The 18,545-nt window shown below is 39.2% G+C and overlaps 1 protein-coding gene across 2 annotated transcripts in view; it reads right to left on the reverse strand.

The window, feature by feature from the left end:
* Positions 1 to 18,236, reverse strand: part of MTDH (metadherin) — a 32,439-nt gene extending 14,203 nt beyond the window's left edge. The window contains exons 1-6 of one of the 2 annotated variants that reach the window (XM_084204534.1): positions 17,591 to 18,236; positions 11,639 to 11,743; positions 7,339 to 7,420; positions 6,748 to 6,927; positions 5,265 to 5,333; positions 2,542 to 2,793 (exon numbers count right to left, since the gene is read on the reverse strand). In XM_084204534.1, the coding sequence (XP_084060660.1) occupies positions 2,542 to 2,793; positions 5,265 to 5,333; positions 6,748 to 6,927; positions 7,339 to 7,420; positions 11,639 to 11,743; positions 17,591 to 17,995 (1,093 nt within the window). In that variant the 5' untranslated portion in view covers positions 17,996 to 18,236. The remainder of the gene's footprint in view (positions 1 to 2,541; positions 2,794 to 5,264; positions 5,334 to 6,747; positions 6,928 to 7,338; positions 7,421 to 11,638; positions 11,744 to 17,590) is intronic. The other variant, XM_084204533.1, reaches the window with a different exon arrangement.
* Between the last annotated feature and the right edge of the window lie 309 nt (positions 18,237 to 18,545).

Genomic DNA, 18,545 nt, shown 5'->3' on the forward strand with positions numbered 1-18,545 from the left:
ATTTAATTACAAATTGGATCAGAAAAACACTGGCTAGTCCAGCCATAATGACATTTCACGTAACTGAGGACATTAATTAGTGCTGATAGAGCTGTGACTTTATGAACACACAGCCTGAAACAATTTTCAAGCTTTCCAAGGCCATCTTCCCTTTACGGCTTTTTCTATATATAAGCTTCTCACAAAAGAGAAGTCAATTGTTCTTTGAGCCCAATACTATTATTCTTCCCATTACTGCAATCACTAAGTTTTGAAAAGTACCCATAGATGGAACACAGCTTGGAGTATATAATATATATATGTTAAAGAAGGGAATAAAATTCAGAACAATGAATAGGAGATGATACTGCTTCAAAATGAAGACATACTAGACTGTTACATATGTAAGGCAGAAAATAAGCAGAGATAGCCAGTAAAAACTACTAATGGCTTTTATTTAGAATTACATTTACTTAACTGGGGGAGAAGGTGATAAAAACCAGACAGGTATTCCAGATGTTGTCCAAAAAGTCGACAGTCACTAACCCCCAATTTACTGACTCCTGTGTTAATGCACCCCAGCATACTGCTCATGTCCTTTGCTACTAGGATCTACAGCTGGCTCACATCCACCTTGGTGCCCACCAAGACCCCTTATCCACAAAGCTGCAATCCCAGCAGTCAATATCCAGCCAGGGTTGCTTCCAACCAGATTCAGCACTTGGCATTTGTCCTCACTGAACTTCCTCTGGTTCCTGTTGGCCCATTACTCCCATCAGGTTTAGGTCCTTCTGGTTGGGATCCCTGACCTGGACTGTTTCAACTGATTCCTGCCCCCACATTTAAGTGTGATATAATCTGGAAACTGGATGTGAATGACATGGTCACTTATAAAGATGATAAACAGGACAGTTCTAAGTACAGCCCTGTGACATCCCCCTTGTCCAGCCTCCAGGGAGAGTAGGACTTACTGACCATTACCTTGGGCCTGATCAGTTTTACACCTGTTCTAGTTTGGATACAACAACACTGTGAGAAACAATGTTGAAAGTATTAGCCAAGTCATCATGAAAGCATTTCACTGCTCTCCTTCACCCACAAAATTATTCATTTTACCAGAAGCAAATCAGCTTGGTAGATATGATGTATTCTCAGTAACAAAACCAACAAAAAGTTGGTCAGTCACTTTCAACTGTCTTATTAGAATACACAGCAGAACACATCTAGCCAGAACATGAAAAAAGCCCTTCACTTCTACTTGGCAATGGTAAAGCTTCCAAGGGTATATCAGATCTAGCCTCAGGAACTTCATTTCAAAATATGCCAGAGAAATAAAAGAAGGTCTAGACTTCTGCAGATTATGGTTGGGGTAGGGTGTTTTGGATTTGTGCTGAAAACAAGGTTGGTAATACAGGGATGTTGCTGAGCAGTGCTCACAGAGTCAAGGCGTTTTCCACTTCTTGTATTGCTGGCAACAAGGCATCTGGAGCTTGTCTTCCCAACAAGAAGTTGGAAGAGAGACAGCCCAAACAAGTGACCCCAACTGGCTAAAGGAATATTCCCTACCATGTGGCATCATGCTCAGTATAGAAAGTCAGGGCAAGAAGGATGAAGGGAAGGACATTTGGAGTTATGGTACTTGTCTTCACAAGTCACTATTACATGTGATGAAGTGCTGCTCTCCTGGAGATGGCTGAACACCCACCAGCCCATGGGAAGTAGAGAAGTAGGGAAGTATTTCCTTGCTTTGGTTGCATGAACAGGTTTTGCTTTCCCTATTCAACTGTCCTTATGTCTACCCTGGAGTTTTCCAGCTTTTCTCCTCCCCATGTCTCCCCTGCTGGTGAGACAGCGAGCAAGCAGCTGGATGGGACTTGCCTGCTGGCTGGGGTTAAGACTCCACAAGTCTGAAGTAACACAGCTGACTACAAAGCAACACTGCTTTCCAGAAGAGATGAGGATACTTAGACTGAATAGTGGAAAGGGCCATGTTACAGCATTTACTAATAAGTTGATGACTGTTGCTCAGAGAGAAATCAAGAAATCTCTTCTCCATTATTACTATGGACAGCGCAAGAAAAAAAGGCAGAAAACTGTACTGAGCACTAAAAAAAACCAGTTTTGAATGAGAAAAACAGTATAAGACTAAGTGTCACAAGAGTTAAACAATGTTTATGCCTAGGGGCCTAAAAAACACCTGCCAAAATCAGACTCAATTGATTTCATCATGTTGGATGATGAACAACCTGGGTTTTAAGACATGATTTTAAAGAAATTATGCTTCAAAATGGCTTAGTAATCATCTTCAGAACTTTATGAAATTGATATACAACATTGCAATCCTTCACAGAAATAATTTTATCTCAGATAAACTCAAAAAATCCAGTTTAACTGTACACAGAAACATAGATGCTAAGCCATCAGCACTTGCAGTAAACAGAAATTGTTCAGTTAACATTTCACTAGACCATGTCAAGATTTTTTAATACATAAATATAAAAATATTTCAGAGACTATTTATGTAAATTGCTTACATGAAGCAAGTTCTTGGAAATAGCTTACCAATAGGAGTGAACAAAGAACGCTCTTTCCAGGGCCTGCCTACTAGGCTTACTCCCCAGTCCTTTCCATTTCCATTAGCATCTCCAGTGTCTTGGCCCCAAGCCAATGTCTCAGTCTTCCTCTTCCCAGCTGCAGTTGAAGGAACAGATGTCCATTTCTCCTCCCCTACACCAATCTGTGAGGAGATTTTTACAGACTTCTCATTCCAGCTTCCTCCATTTACTGTATGGCTTTCACTCAATCCCGGAGAAACTTAAATACAACAATAACAAAAGGATTATTTAAAATAACAACTGGATGAAGAATTAAAATACCATTATATGCACATTCATTTAATAAAAAAAACCCTGAATGAATGGCAGCTTTGCTACACCAGTGTGATACAGACAGGGCTGCTGCTCTGTCTCAGCTGATTTTCCAGTTCAGATGATATGCACCATCTGTCTACTAACTTGAAGAGGGAGGAAAAAACAGCACCAACTGCACTCTCTTTCTTCATCCCTTTCTTTATAGGGCTTGAACCCAGTGTTGGCAAACCAGTGTCTCAAGATTAGAAAAAGGGTGGGGAGGGTACTTTCAACACTGTCAGCTAATTTCTCTTAGACAGTATGGGGATGACTTGTGGAAAAACCCATGCACTAAATGGAGAGTATTTTCGGTTTCATAACTGCATGCAGCAGTTCTCCAAGCAGGATGTAGACAAAATTACCAGGTATTAGAAAATACTTCCCAACGCTACACGGGATTTACAAAGAGCGTAGATATCATACTGACCATAGAGTCCCTCACAGTGAGAGACAGAAATCACAGTGACACTCAATTTGTAACATATTTTATGTTTCACTAAGGTAAAAGACCACAACACTGCAAGAATCTCTGTTACATGTTACCCTCATGAGAAATTACTAGCCACTGCAAGTTTAATGCATTCTTTGAGAAGTCAGCAGTACACTGGGACAAAGATCATAACAGAAGTTTTTTAAATTTATGTCCCTATAAAATGTAAGGGCTAGTGCATCCAGTCTCCCTTCCTATATATCACAAACCTTTCTCAAAGTGCTTTGTATATCAACTCCCCTTTCTCTTTCTATATATGCAGTAGAAAAAACAGAAAAACTGTTCTTCTACAAGCAATTAAGAAATATTTGCATATTACAAGTGTAACACTTAAACAGTAAGCCAAACCCTTATGCACAAGTCAGTATCATATGCCAACAAAAAATACAGACCAAACATTTTATTTTCCAAATCAACTTGTAACTCAGGCAGCATCAACATGCCCAATTCAAGCTGGCCTCACTGACATAGAATTAATTAGGTGAGATATGCCTAGATTTTCTCAGACAAATCAATTCCAAACACAGACATCTGTAAGGTCACCATTGCTGTACAAAAACCACTGCCCTTTCTCTACAGCACTACCATTGCTCCTGTCAGTCAATGTCCTTGTAGCATAATATGAAGTCTTGGGGAAAGGCAACAAAAGAAGAGACAGAAACCAAAGTGCAGTTGCTAGAAAAACCTTTTTGCAACTTTGCAAAAAAGCAGCTGAGGTCCTGAAGCAGGAGCTTGATTATTCTCTGTTTATTATACTTCTCTCTTGTCAAAAACTTTAACTTCTAAATGACCAGCCAGTTCTCACTGAATCACAGAAAACTGAAGACTGAAAAGGATCTCTCAAAGTCACCCAGTCCCACCTTTTGTTCAATGCACAGCTAACTTCAAAACTATACTACATTATTCAAGCTCTGGAAACCATAAAGACTGATTGTCCAGAGATGTTTTGAACTATCTCATGAAAAGCTTTTTTCCTCATGACCTTCCCCTTACTGAAACTTGGTTATTTTCTCCTGTCCTCCCATTAGGCATCTCTGAAGAATACAGCACCCTCTTTCTGTGCCATGGTATAGGAAGTTTGTGTGTGAAGTTAAGCTCCCAAAAACAAGCAGAAAGGAATTCACTTTCTGGATCTGTGTGTGCTTTTAATAACTCATTTGACGACTTGGTTATTTATGCTAGTTATTTTTGATTAAAACAACACAGCTAATGTTGGCTATATAAAAGTAACAACCATCTTGATTTCATTACGTCAAACTAATTCACTTCAAGTATTATTATAGCAGTATCTGTTATTAGAAAACTGTTAAGACTTAGCAGTCAAATATTTTAAGTTTTGTGTATGACATATATCAAATATATTCTTTTTACAAACATGTATTTATATGTAAGAACTTTCAAAACAAATGTATTATGCATCTCAAAGGAGAATGTAAAGAACTGAGTAACTTGTATATTCAACCTGAAACAAGTGTAAACAATAATCAGGACTTGTGAGCTCTCTGCAGTTATCTATACCAGGGTTTCTTTGAGAAAATAATTAATTAACACAAAGAAGTGAGTAAGTCTGAAAAGTTAGGATAAAGAATTTTTCAGCAGAGCTTAAAAATAAATGTTACTGTTCTGTACATAAAGATTTTTGTAATAGGTAATCTACCTGAAAATTCAAAATACTGAATTGTATTTCTACATGTAACAGAGACTGTTTTCAACTTCTTAAGAAATAACTGGGACTTAGAAATATAATATTTGCATAGCAAGAAGACCCAGATGTTCAGTAAAGTTCCAGGTCAGTAACTCAAAATCCTGCAGCAACAGTTGCTATTTTCACTTCTGCAAAATACTCCTCTAATTACTTAGGATGACCAATAATAAAAACTTTTTACCTTGTGGAATTGATGACTCCCCCTTTGCAGGTTTAGAACTGTTAATCTGTGCATTCAAAAGTGCGTCACCTGATTAAGAAGAGGAAACAAAACTAGATTAAGCTTTTTTAAAAAACCTGTAAAAATCTTCTAACAATCCATTACTAATATTTTAAGAAAATAATATATTACTACCTTACAGTAAATTAAGACACTTACATAAAACTTAAGGATAAAATTAAAATGCTCTATTTTTTATTGTTTGTGTTTATGTTGCAGACAGAATGCTCTCAAAGTTACTTAGGACCCATATACCAAATAACTGCAGATTTCAAAGAACTTAAAACTACTTTCCCAATGAACAAAGAGCAAAAATCTAAAATACATGTTGTTATTTACAAGCAAAGAGTGGCTCCAAGTATTTCAGACCTGTAACTATTTCTAACGTCTACCTCACCATAAAAACACTAGCTACAGCTAAATTCTTTTTACATTAGTCTTGTACAAGGTAATACACAAGACAAAAAAAAAGTATGATACATAAAGGATTCTCACTGGAGAAGTTACAGTAGTTATGGTTAGCAACAGTGCATAAAGACAGGTGGAACTACCATTTCTTGAAGTTCTGTGTAAACTGAGGGGAAAAAAAAAAAGACAACAGGAAACAACTGATCTAGTCCTCAGGGCAACAATTATGCATTCAGTCAAGGTGCAAATGAGTGTCAGTGAAACAGGAGGGTGAGGGATACAAATTTCAATGAATTGTTTCAAAGTACCAGACAGTTGTTCAGCTCAGTCTTTTTGTGGCTTTGCTAGAACATCAAGTTTCATTTAATTAAAGCACCTACTTCTCAGTTTTAGTCAAACAGGAATTCCTGTGCATACACATGCTTTAAACCAGCCCATGCAATCTTTTGTTTCTCTAACAGCAGCAGAAGTATCTACTGAATCCTCAGCTATAGTAATTGACTAGTAAATCTCAGCCACATATGCCTTAACATTATGAACAGCTTTAGTACGGGATGCTACTAAATCTATGTTGGAAAAAAATACCTACGTGTTAAGCAGTGAATGATATTTTAAGAGCACTTCAGAGGCATAACCTTCCCACAAGGAAGCACTCAAAAAGTTAAGGAGTTGGTGCTGCCAGCAGCAGTGCTGAGGATGCCTCTGAAGTTTCTGAAAACAAAGGGCAGAGTCACAGAGCGCAAGGGAAGGAACAGGGACAGGCCTATGCAGCTGTATAGCAACCAACAGCGCACCAGTGTGGATGGAGGCCAGTGCCTTAGCGACTTGCTCCAAAACACTGAGTTTCCCCAAAAATATGTCTAGAAAAGGGGGAGTTTTGCACAATGAGAAAGTACTTTTACATAGCTTGAAATAATTTCCTCAAGAGTTTCACCTCCAAATATACCTAACATACATCCAAAACAGGATCACTATTTAATCATTCAAATAAAGTTATCTTTCTAGGACACATTCACAGACCTATCAAGCATCATACCTTTATTTTTTCTGAGACCAACTGGAAGTGATGGTGTAGGCATCAGCTGTTCAATGGATACAGTAACCGTGTTTTCCACGCCTTGGAGATTTGATTCTCCTGGGCCACCATCGTTCAGCACCTTGTCTCGTTTACGCTGCTGACGCTTCTCTCTGTTACTGATTTTTGTTTCCCAGGCTCCTAAAACATCACCCAAATGAAAACATCAACTAAGCCAGAGAGGAAGAAAAAATTTTTAGGTTGTATCATATAAAACAGAAGTCTGAGCTAACCAGTCAGCTTCAACCTTAGATTGAAAACACAAATGGCCAAAGGTAAGTTTTTATGTCATAATACTTGGCTTCACAGAGCAAAACATGAATAGCATGAACACCTTACTATCCATAGTTTCTCAGTTTTTAAAAGATTACTTTAAAAAAATCAGTTGAAGTTACTAAATACTGTTGTTTCAAAGACCATATTTCCATATATAATACGTATATAATATGGAGTTATGAGTTTCTTGTGTTTCTTTATGAACCAAAGATAAGTAAATCTTAAACAGCGTTTAAGCCATAATGTTTGCATTTTGTATATGTTTGTGTTCAGTACCTTCATCAACTTCCTTTCCATCCAGACGAGATGCATCCTGAACTGTTTTGGAATCTCCCTTCGATTTCTTTTTTTTCTTTGACTAGAATAAAAATAAAACATTTTCTTAATGATTACTTACTGATCACTTGCCATAGTGATTCAGAACTCCCTCCCCCCTGAAAACATAGGAATAAATTTAAAACAGATTCTCCAGAACAACCCTCTGTGAAAGACTTATGCAGCATAGAACTGGCAGGTGGGGGAACATTACTTATGCTGCAGAGTACAAAGCCAGGTAGAAGAAGCTATGCTGGCAGCATCACAGTCACAGAGGAGTAATGAACTGTTTAGCAGGCAGATGCCACTCTGTCAAAATTTGTTTTATGCAGAAGTATAAAGTTACCCATGGAGAAATAAATAATACCAGCAACTCCTTAAAAAAAAAGGTAAAAAAAAATCCAGCTTGGAAATTACTTCAAAACAAAGGCTGTGATTAGAGCCCATATACTCAAAACATTTTTTTTCCCTCAAGGTTTCATTAGTTATGACTTCTCAGATGCAAGAGCTAAGCTAAACAAATAGGAACAGACATGACTGCTTCTGCAAATAGTTTTGCTGCAACAGGTAGCAATATAGAGTGTTGAAAAGATAGTGTTGAGGAAAAAAAACCCCAAGATATTGGGAGAAAATATATTGCAGAAAGCCTTGGAGCAAATTGACTTGACTACCTTTTTAGAAAGAAAACAAAGTACTGAAAAGCTTTTCAACCTAGTGAAGAAAGGTATAAGAACTACCAGATAAACATGAATGAAAAACAACAAGACTTTAAAAAGAAATGTGGTTATCCACTCAAATGCTATAAGGGGAACTATTCACTTATTCACTGTCTCTGAAATAGTCTAAGAATGCTGGACGTCTTTCTGGAATACATCTGCCAGAGTCAGACTAGTAATTGCCAACTCATACCTGAGTTCCCACGATTTGGTTTTCTAGTCTTAAATGTCCAAGAAGTGTCTAACAATCCCTCTAGAATTCAGAATTGGTAACACCTAAGTTATTACTACATCTGCTGCAGGTATTCTATGGGCCCCACAATGGCATGCAGTTCATATGCCTTAGAGTTACCACATCCCCAGAGTAATCTTTATCTTCAATACAGGTACTGAGAGCAGTACAGCTTGTTAGTGCAGCAGAGATGATAAAAAATTCACTGCTTATATGCAATGCTGCACCACCACACCTATAACATTTAGAGAACTGATTTGAACAGCTAGCTCATGGCTTAATGCACATGGGGACCCAAACTACAGATGCACCCAAGCTGAATTTTCATTTGCTCAGCAGACTACCTTTGCCCACATACCAGCTAACTAACTTCTGAAAAGCCTTCAAAAGAGAAGGGCTGGTTTCAAAAGCAACCTGAGAAGAATTGGTTCTAAAAATATGAACAAGTCAAATTATTTGCTAGGGCAACTTCTAATGAAGGAATTAAAAAGGCAAGTGAGAATTAGCATTAAAATTATTTATAAATTGTCTCTTTCAAGCTCGAACAGAGAAAGATTACAAACAGAATAAGTTTGTACCTTTGTCTCCCATTTGCAGCTACATTGAGACTGGAACTTGAGACCCTAAAGTTTCTATCCACAAAGCTGTAACTAACCAACTGTCCTTTGGCACTAAGAGAACACCTGAAATTACTTCAGAAGGTTCCCAGACAATGGTTCAAGATTCCAAACTGCAACTTCAGTTTCCTTAAATAACTAGCTCCGATGGAAGTATTGCCATCAAATTTTATACTTTTCAGGAAAACACTGAAGATCAACAGCTCAAAAAGAAGTTTGTGATTAACAAACACTGTTTTTAAAAAGATCAAGAATTCAAATCTTGAAAACATGTTTACTTTGCTAAGCTGTGTTACCTGGTCTGAAAAACCAGAACCATCCTTTTTTATCCAATTAACCCACCACCTGCTAAACTTTGTACTGTACCAGTTGCTATCTCAGTGCTAAACTGATGGAAACAGCAAGAGATGCTAAAGCCAGAGCAAGCCAGCTGGTCATTCTGCAGAAGTCTATGCATTCAGTGTGTCACCTTCTGCAACACATAAAGATGCCAGCGTTGGCTCTGCCAACAGCCAAAGAGCACAGGAGGAATACTACAGGCCTGCCAAAATTTTTTAAGTCCTTAGGATGCATTGTGCCCCATGCAAGAACAATAGAAAAATAAACTTTTCTTCTTGACCCCTAGCTGAATAATCATTTCTAGTATTAAAGACAAGGCAGTTATGTGCTTGCAAACAGAATGGATGATGACAGTTTTAACTTCCCACAATCTCATCCACGGAGTCATTTCTTAGGGAACAGTCCCTTACACTAAACACTAAAAAACCTCTGTACTGTGGCAAATTACTAATTGCAGAATAATAAACCCTGTGAACAGCCAGAGTCCAGACATTACCCAAAGCTTCCCCCCCAACAAAGCAGAAAAACACCAGTGAAATTCACAACCCTGAAGCAGCCAAGAAATACAGAAACACAAAGGATGTGTGATTTTCACTGAACACATATATTGAAGCACAAAAAAATAACCATGTCCTTCAGACCACAGGTTATATGCATTCATATATGTACACACATGCACATACAACTTCAACTGCAGCCATTGTCATACACCATCCATCCCAAAGACGGTACACAAAGACACTTACACAGGACCCCCTACAACCTCAGCAGGTTTGTAATGTTACAAATGCTACAGATGCCCTGAGAAGCCTTACCAAATAATTAGAAGCCTGTACAGTTACCTGTAGTTCAAAGGAAGTTCTTAAGCATGCTTTTAATTGAAGGGTAACAATAATTTTTTGCCCAGGATCCCCCAAAGTGATATGAAACCACAATTTGAATAATCATCCACATCCGTTTAGTGGTACTCATTTCCTAGAGCTGCAGTTTCAGCTTCACATTTTAAAATTCAGATCACTATGTTTGCAATTTTAACGTGAAGTTGAGTTTAGGATTTAAACACCTAATCTACTTGAAAACCTGCAAATAGAGTTATTCATTCAGGTTCAAATTGTGGTATGTTCTTGGGAAAAAAAAATCAGCAAAGTCCATCTGATATGCAAAACACAGAGAAGAGCAAGAGCCACACAGCATGGAACTCTAAGGCAAACCTATTTCACAGAAAAGTCACTCAATCTGCCAATTGCAAAAACATTTAAAGTCCTACAGCAAACTAAAAGGATATAGTCTTTTAGCCAAAATACTAACCACAAAAAGTTATTGGAGGGTAAGCAATTGTATTTATTAAAGCTTGGATTGGAAGGGACATTAAAGATCATCCAGTTCCATCCCCAGCCATGGGCAAGGGACACCTTACACGAGACCAGGTTGCTCAGAGCCCTGTCCAGCCTCGCCTTGAACACTTCCAGGGATGGGGCATCCGCAACCTTCCTGGGCAACTTGTTCTGGTGTATCACCACCCTTCCAGCAAAGTGTTTCTGACTTTTTATACACAATCTTTTATTTTTCCTCAGTATAGTTACAACAAAAGCATTTTATTGAAGAAATAAGTCAGAAAACAATGACAGTGGGAAAACTTCATGCATAATGTTAGCAAAAGAACCAATAAAAAAAATTATCAAAGCCCCAAGCATATCCATGTTGCCCATAAATGACAGCATATATAATAAAAAAAGACGATTAGTCTCACAGTTCAAAAAATAACACTGCCAGTAGTAAGGTTACCTTTTAGATGAGATATTACAGATGGATGTCTTAAAATATATTTTGAATGTAGCTGTTTAATTTGCTTAACAAAAAAGCCCACACCAGACTTCAAAGCTCAGATTTATCATCAAAAATCAAGAACTCTAATTAGTAATGGATACATCTGGCAAAAAAAATAAGCAGGCACATGGTCTAAATCCTTTGAATAGTAGTCCCCCAATTGGTAGACCATTTACAAGGCACTTAACAATACTATCATTATTCTGCATCCCCATGAAGCCATCAAGATGAAACAAACTTCATTTCTGTAGGCTTAACACTGTCACATGATGAACAGAGATATCAGTGTTTAGTGGGGGGCTGGGAGTGGGGTTTACTTGACAAACATTCTGTGATAAGGCATGTCTCACAAGTTAAGAAAATACTACTTTAGCTCTTTTCAACTCCAAATTAGATTAGTACTCTTCACAGTAGGAAATCTGCCTCTTAATTCATATAAGTAACAGGATTTCAAACCAAAACCACAGTTATTAGATATTGAAATATTATAAATCAAACTTCAATATTTTCGCTTTGTATCCACAACTAACCTTTTCATTCTTCTTTTCTGTGTCCACAGGCTGCTTTACATTGTCTTTATGGACAGTTTGTATTACTTCATCTTCAGATACATCAAGGAAAGACCGTCCATTAGGCTGTGTAAACAATGAGCATAAATAATAAAAAAAATTAGAAAAAGCAGACGAAGCAAAGCACAAATTACACTATTATTGAAATGCAATTGTTGATGGAAAAATGCTTGTAAGATTATTGAATAGAGCAGACAAAATTGTGGATTGTTGTTCAAAGGATCTACTGCAATTCTGTATTTACCAAACACAGAAATGAAAAAGGAAAGAGAACCAGTCTTCAATCCAGGAATTTCATAGCAAATGGCAAATGGTAAATTTTGGAAATTTACCAGCTTTTAAAATTACCTGTAGCTGTTCTGAAAACTGATTCAGAACAGCTACAGTTCTACGTGCCATAAATTATCTAATTAAATTAACACAATTACCACTTTGTAGCAAAAGTTCAGCAAGAGGGCTAATTTTTAAAAGTAATTTCTACATCAACCAAACATTTGCAATTTCTCTCCATGCATATCCTTCCCAACTCACTTCCCTTACAAGTAAAGCTTCATAGTAGAACAGAAATTAGAAATCAAACATGAAGCATGACTAAGCATGGTAGCCCATTGTTCTTTTCAGACAGACTTGATTACAGGTGTTACCTTAGTCAACCATTTCTCCCTCACAATTAAAGAAAGAAAATTAGCACGTATTATTCAACATACAAAATTAAAACTCTGGACAATCATTTAATGAGTCTTTACATTACTTTTGACAGCAAAGGCATACATCTTAGCCCACATATTCCCCATAAAGAAATGTAGTAATTTAGAAATCATTTACTTCTAACAAAAGGTTATGACTGAAGTTACTCTGCTTAACTGCAAAAGAGATGAAAATATTATACTACAGTCAGCCATTCATTTCACTGCATGAAAAACAACTGTTAAGAATAGTAATTGATAGAGTCCACACAAATGTCACTGGTTCACGTTCAGAATGACTCAGATAAACGAATGACTGAAAACTAAATACGCATAAATAGCTACTTCAAAGCTGCTTTAATTCCTGCAATTCTTTCAAAATAAATTTCAAGCTCTATTACCTTTAGTTATTTTTTTTGCTATTAAAAACCCAAAAGCTACTATAACTCTGCATCACACAAACGTAATTGCTTTCAAGTAAAACAAAAGCCATATCACAACTTAGTGTGGCCTATTCCTTCAAATATTAGATCTGATCCTCAATTTAACTGTTGCAGGCATTTAAGTCTTGCCACATTGTATTTATGCTTACGAACCACCCCGGCATGATTCCACTAGTGCATAACATAGTATTGCTTACTGTAGTTAGCAAGGGTGCCAACTCCTTCAAAGTAACTATAAATAGAAATCGAAAGATCAGGTCACCTAACCCCTCTTCTCCTTCAACAACCAGCTTTAAACTAGACTTCTCATATCTAATATGCAGTACATTTCCCTCAGCATTCTGAAAACAAAGTATATTTTACAAGTCTGGTCTAGGAACTCTCTCTAGAAGTTCTTCTCAACAAAGTCCACCTTATTAGTATATTCCAGAGGGACACCAAAGAACTGATATTCAATCTTGAAAATAACTCATTGCCAAAACTCAGTTCTTATGCCTCACTATTTTCTCCAGGGACTGTTTAGAAGTAAAGTTAGATAACATATTTGATGCATCTAGTATTGGATATGTATCAAAAATTTTACAGCCAACTAACTTGGTAAATTCTGTACCTTGCTTCTTAGCTATTACATATGTACCTTAAATTTATTAACCCTTCCCAATTATTCAATAAATAGAAGTTTTAATCTTCAATTTAAAAAAACTACAGCTCTTTCTCTGAACTAATAAACTAATTCATATCCTTTAAAAACCCTCTGGAAAAATTCATCCACATGACTGTTCAAAATGTCTGATCATCTGATTATGTAAACAACAATCTTTAGAAACATGTTAGAAAACTTGGACTTAGATACATTTGGGAGAAATAGATCCCTTAATTGTAATACCCTCCTTTTCAGTGGAAGTGTTCCACATTTATTTTCTGCCCATAGATGAATTTTAACCAAAATCCACGTGACCATTTTTGTACATACCAAAGAAAGCAACAGAAGTGAGAAAGAAGAAAGTTTTTCTACAGTATTCAGAAATGTTTGATTTTAAAAAGACAACCACAGCCCAAAGTTTAAAACTTTGCGGGTAATAAATTAAATATCCACCGACAAAATTAATTAACTCAAAATTGTGCAATTTATTATTTGCCATCTTTTCTACCCTCATCTTAAAGCTGCCAGGCAAGATGCAACAAGGCAGAAGTAATGCTGCCAGTAACAGCATTGATTACTGAATGCTTTTTTTGCTAGAGGACCTTAAAATTCCAATACTTAAATAAACCTTTTTCCACACACATTCATTTGAGGGTGTTAAGATATACCAAGTGTAGATAAAGTTTTGCTTAGACTGTCAAAACAAAAAGTACTCTTTAAACATGGTAGTGCAAAGGATAACTCAGTTTCATACTTCAAACAGCGCTAATGAAATTGCTATCACCTCAATCTTACAACGCTGTATTAGCCAAAGTCCTCAGTCACACATTATAAAGACACCTCTGCTTAGAATATCTTGGCCAATGAAAGAATCTGTTTACCAATATTTTCTGTAAGCTTCTCTTCAGGAAAAAATTAAGAAATTTTCTCTATGAGGCCCAAAGAATCCTACAGCCCTACTTTTGCCATTTGACCACTAACATATACACAAACCAACACATGAGTATCAGCTGAAAGTATAAAGTCTTTACACAATCTAAGTGCAAATAAACAATAAACAGCTATAGCCCAGAAAGTTCTTTCATGCAGACCAAATATGAAACTTCCTCAAATGAATGCAAATAACTTTTACTAGAATGTGTAGCATTTTTTCTCCAGGTGCATGACAAACAATAGGAAGTACAAAGTTGATTTGGTATTTTCCACATCTACAAATAGATGGTGTGAATGGCTTCCTAAAGAGGTAGCAGAGCAGAGAAGATGGCTACTCTCAAATTTCTGTGGTGTTGGGCAGATTGCACAGAAACCATGTAAGAACAGCTTCACTTTTTTTCTGCTGAAGTAGGAGAGGCACAGTAATTATTCAGAAGGGGAAAGAATCAAAATTAACTATCAAGTTTTATGGACAGAAAAAAATAAATCTCAATGAGGCCAAAGACCTCTGCCTCTTCCAGGAGTTAAAATAAAAACAAAAAAAGGAAAAAAGCACCTTCAGGTTTACTGCACAGAATCTGATGTAAAGACACCATGATACCTTGCTCCAAGCAGCCTGAAAGCCAGAACTGGCTCTGTAAACTTTAATGTTAATGAATGCATAACAGTTTCAGCTCCATTTTTTTCTCAGTCTGTTTACAGCAAGTAAATAAACAAAATCTCATAGGTACTACTGTATTCAGTCAATGCAGTGTTATTCAAATAAACCTATTTTACTAAGAACATGTAGGGTAAGTTGTACCCTACTTATACAAGTACTGAATAAAGCCACATGCAAGGAAAAAAATTAATACTCTTCCTCAGAAAAGCTACAGTAAGGAACACTTCTGATCCTGACTGATGAGTGTTACACATCACCTGCCATACAGTGAGCTCAGGAATTCTGTATTAAAGTAACCCTACAGCTTTTAATCAGACATCTGTAGTGTGTTCTTAAAGTCACAGACCAGTTGCTCTAAGCTTTCTGAAATGCCCGCAATGGAAATCTAGACCCTGGCATGGCAAGCCCGGTAGTAAATCTACTGGTAATAGGCTTACTCTTTTCCCCTCCCAGCCCTCAGTATTAGCATCACAGCAATACAAACCACACAATGAAAATCACCAGGCAGCAATCTGTAAGAATTTTTGTTGCATCTTTAAGTTTCCAATGTTATTTAGAGAATTTCTCACATGTAAGTCAGAAAACATTGGGACATGCTAATATTGGTCTCTCTAAACTTATCTTGGAAAATGAGCACAAGGCAGGCCTATTAAACTTTGTCACTGGTATAAATTTATTTGCACTACAGTTAATGATTCAGTTTGTGCATTTCCTTTTGGAAGAAGGTAGGATTTTTTCCATCTCACCATGAAAATAATAAATACAAAGTACTATAAAAATAACTTTTAAAATCTTAATGATACAGAATGACAGCTTAAAACCTACTTTGCTCTTTTGATTACAAAAAGATTTGCTCCTACATTGCCTTAACTTTATTCTATGCCTACGTAAATCAAGCTCAATAGAGTACAATTATTTACATTCACAAAAAAGTCAGTTATTTTCTATATAAAATTACTAAATTTTGTTTTTATGAATCTATATACTACAAAGCATTGCCAAGTCAAGAGTGATATCTACCTATTCACTCAATCTTCTGTGGAGGCATTTTTTAATGTCTTCAACAATGACTTGCAAGAGTTTATTATTTGTTTTCATACTAGGGTTTCAACAAAATAAATGAAGCAAACTTGATTTAATTTAAAGGATTAGCCTTTGTTGTCAAAAAAGCATAACATACTTATTTAACCCTGAAGTATCTACTTCTCAAGATGGGAAAAAAATTACAACTTTAGCATGCCTTCTCCAAAATGGAGAACCTAGCTACACTGGAAAAATTCTGAATCATGTTTCCTCTTATTGGTGCTCAGCATTCAGTCTCTTCCAACTTCCAGAAACAACTTCGGTAGCTCAGTGTTCAAAGACAGGTTGGCGGCATAGGCAGACTTTTTTTTTTCTGTTTAAGTGGTTCTAGCCTTACACTCTCATTAAAAAGTTTCCCAAACCTCTCAAATCTTAATGCTGCCACAGACTCAAGATACAAACCCATTGTCTCTCCTTTCTCTCATCATTAGGGAAACAATTCAGGTTTTATAGAGCAAGATATAATTATACGACACAGTTGTAATAGGCAGGGGACATCTGTTACACTTTCATTCCTATAATCCATTTGGACATAAATAGGATTACAAACATTCTAACAATATAAAAGCTATAGAAGCAATCCCTTCAAGCCCCAAAACTGTGACAACTGTAAGCTTTAAAAGGACAGTTGACAATTTCTGCATTCTACTAATTTTCTCTTAAGTGGACGTATACTGTCAAAGATGGAAGGTTCCCACACTACACATTGAGGATTTAAAAAATATAAATTACAGGAATGATCTCTTTTTAGGGGGCTGCTAAGACACAGACTTCCTTATTAAAGGAGATGATCCTTACTGTAATAACTAAATCAGACACATTCCAACTGAGGCACGCTCACAGCAACATTGACACTAACGTGTTCCATTGAAAATACAAAGCAAAAAGCTTACTCAAGTTTGAATCATCACAGCATTTATAGGGCTCAGAATGCTTCTTCCAATAGTCTTTACCTGCCTAGACTACAACTCCTGGCTTGAAATTCTAAGCCATGCTAAGGACTCCACTACTGGTTGCTAACCCTATTATTCAGTGGAGAATAATAATAATAGCAGCTTTCATATGATTTTTGTTTACAATAAAATGCTTCCAAAAAGCCAGCCTTTTCCTCATCACCCAGGGCTACTAATGTGCAGTTTACTTGTGGCAACGCCGTTCCTCCAGGTTTTCAAAGTAACAAAGTAACACAGACGACCGGAGAGGGCTCCAGAGCAGTCAGGACACCCACACCCTTCCTTTCACAGGGAAATATCGCACGGCGGCTCGGGGAAACCTCTACGGCACCCAGATCCTTCCCACCGCGACAGGGCCCGGGGAGCGGCAGCCGGGCTCGGGGCCGCCCGCCCGACGCGACCCCCTCGCCTCCCCACTGGGACCCGGCCGGGTGCCACAGCCCGCCCGGTGCCGCCGCTGTCAGCTCGCCTTTCACCCCCGCCGCCCTCCCGGCCCTCACACCCCTCTTACCCGCGCTGCTTTCTCCGGCAGCTTCTTCCTGTTTCGCTTCTTTTGCTCATCGCCTTTAAGGTTCAGCTGCCCGGGGCCCGGGCCCGCCGACTTGCCCTGGCCCCCGCCGGCCGTCAGGCCCGCGCCGACCGCCTCGTCACCCTTCCTCACGGCCGCGCTCCGCGCCGGCTTCTTGCGGAGGCCGCCCCCGCAGGCCGCGGCCAGCAGCAGCCCCAGCAACACGAACCCCAGGGCGGCCGGGACGGCCAGGGCGAGCCAGGTGGGCAGCGCCTGCGGGTCGAGGCCCACTTCGAGGCCCAGTTCGGCACGCAGCAGTCCCAGCCCGCCCGACAAGGCGTCCCGCACTCGGGCCGCCGCCTCCTCAGCCCACCGGGCCGCCGCCTCCTGCGAGCTTCCCGCAGCCATCGCGGTCCCCGGCCTCGCAGAGGCCCGAACCGAGCGGGACGGCGAGGGCGCGCTTAGGCCGAGCGCATCGCGGCCTCGGGAGAGCCGCGCCGGCCCTCCCGAACCGGAGGCACCGGGGGTAGGGGTAGGACAGGACGGGACGGGACGGGGGACGGAGCCTCCGCCGGACGCGGCTGCCTCAGCCTCGGGGCCGCCCGGGTCTCCTCCTCTTCCTCCTCCCCGCCCTCCACCTCGCGCGCGACGTCACCGCCCCGCCGCGCGCCCGCCGCAGCGCGCCGCCAGCGCCATCGCCGCCATCACTGCCGCGCGCGGCGGGGGGCGGGGCCCGCACCTCGGCCTCCTCCGCCTCCTCCGCCTCCTCGGCACGCCCGGCCCGGCCCGGCCCAGCCAAGGGCGGTGCCGGCGGGGAAGGCAGCGAGCTCGACGTGGCAGGCAGCGAACGGAGCGGGAGCGGCGGGAGCGGCCGAAGCCGAGGAGTTGGAATCTGAGGTCATCAAATCCAACCTATGACCGAACACCACCCTGCCAACTAGACCTTGGCACTAAGTGC

Source organism: Fringilla coelebs (assembly GCF_963513975.1).
Source record: "Fringilla coelebs genome assembly, chromosome: 1".
NCBI classification, from domain to species: Eukaryota; Metazoa; Chordata; class Aves; order Passeriformes; family Fringillidae; genus Fringilla; species Fringilla coelebs.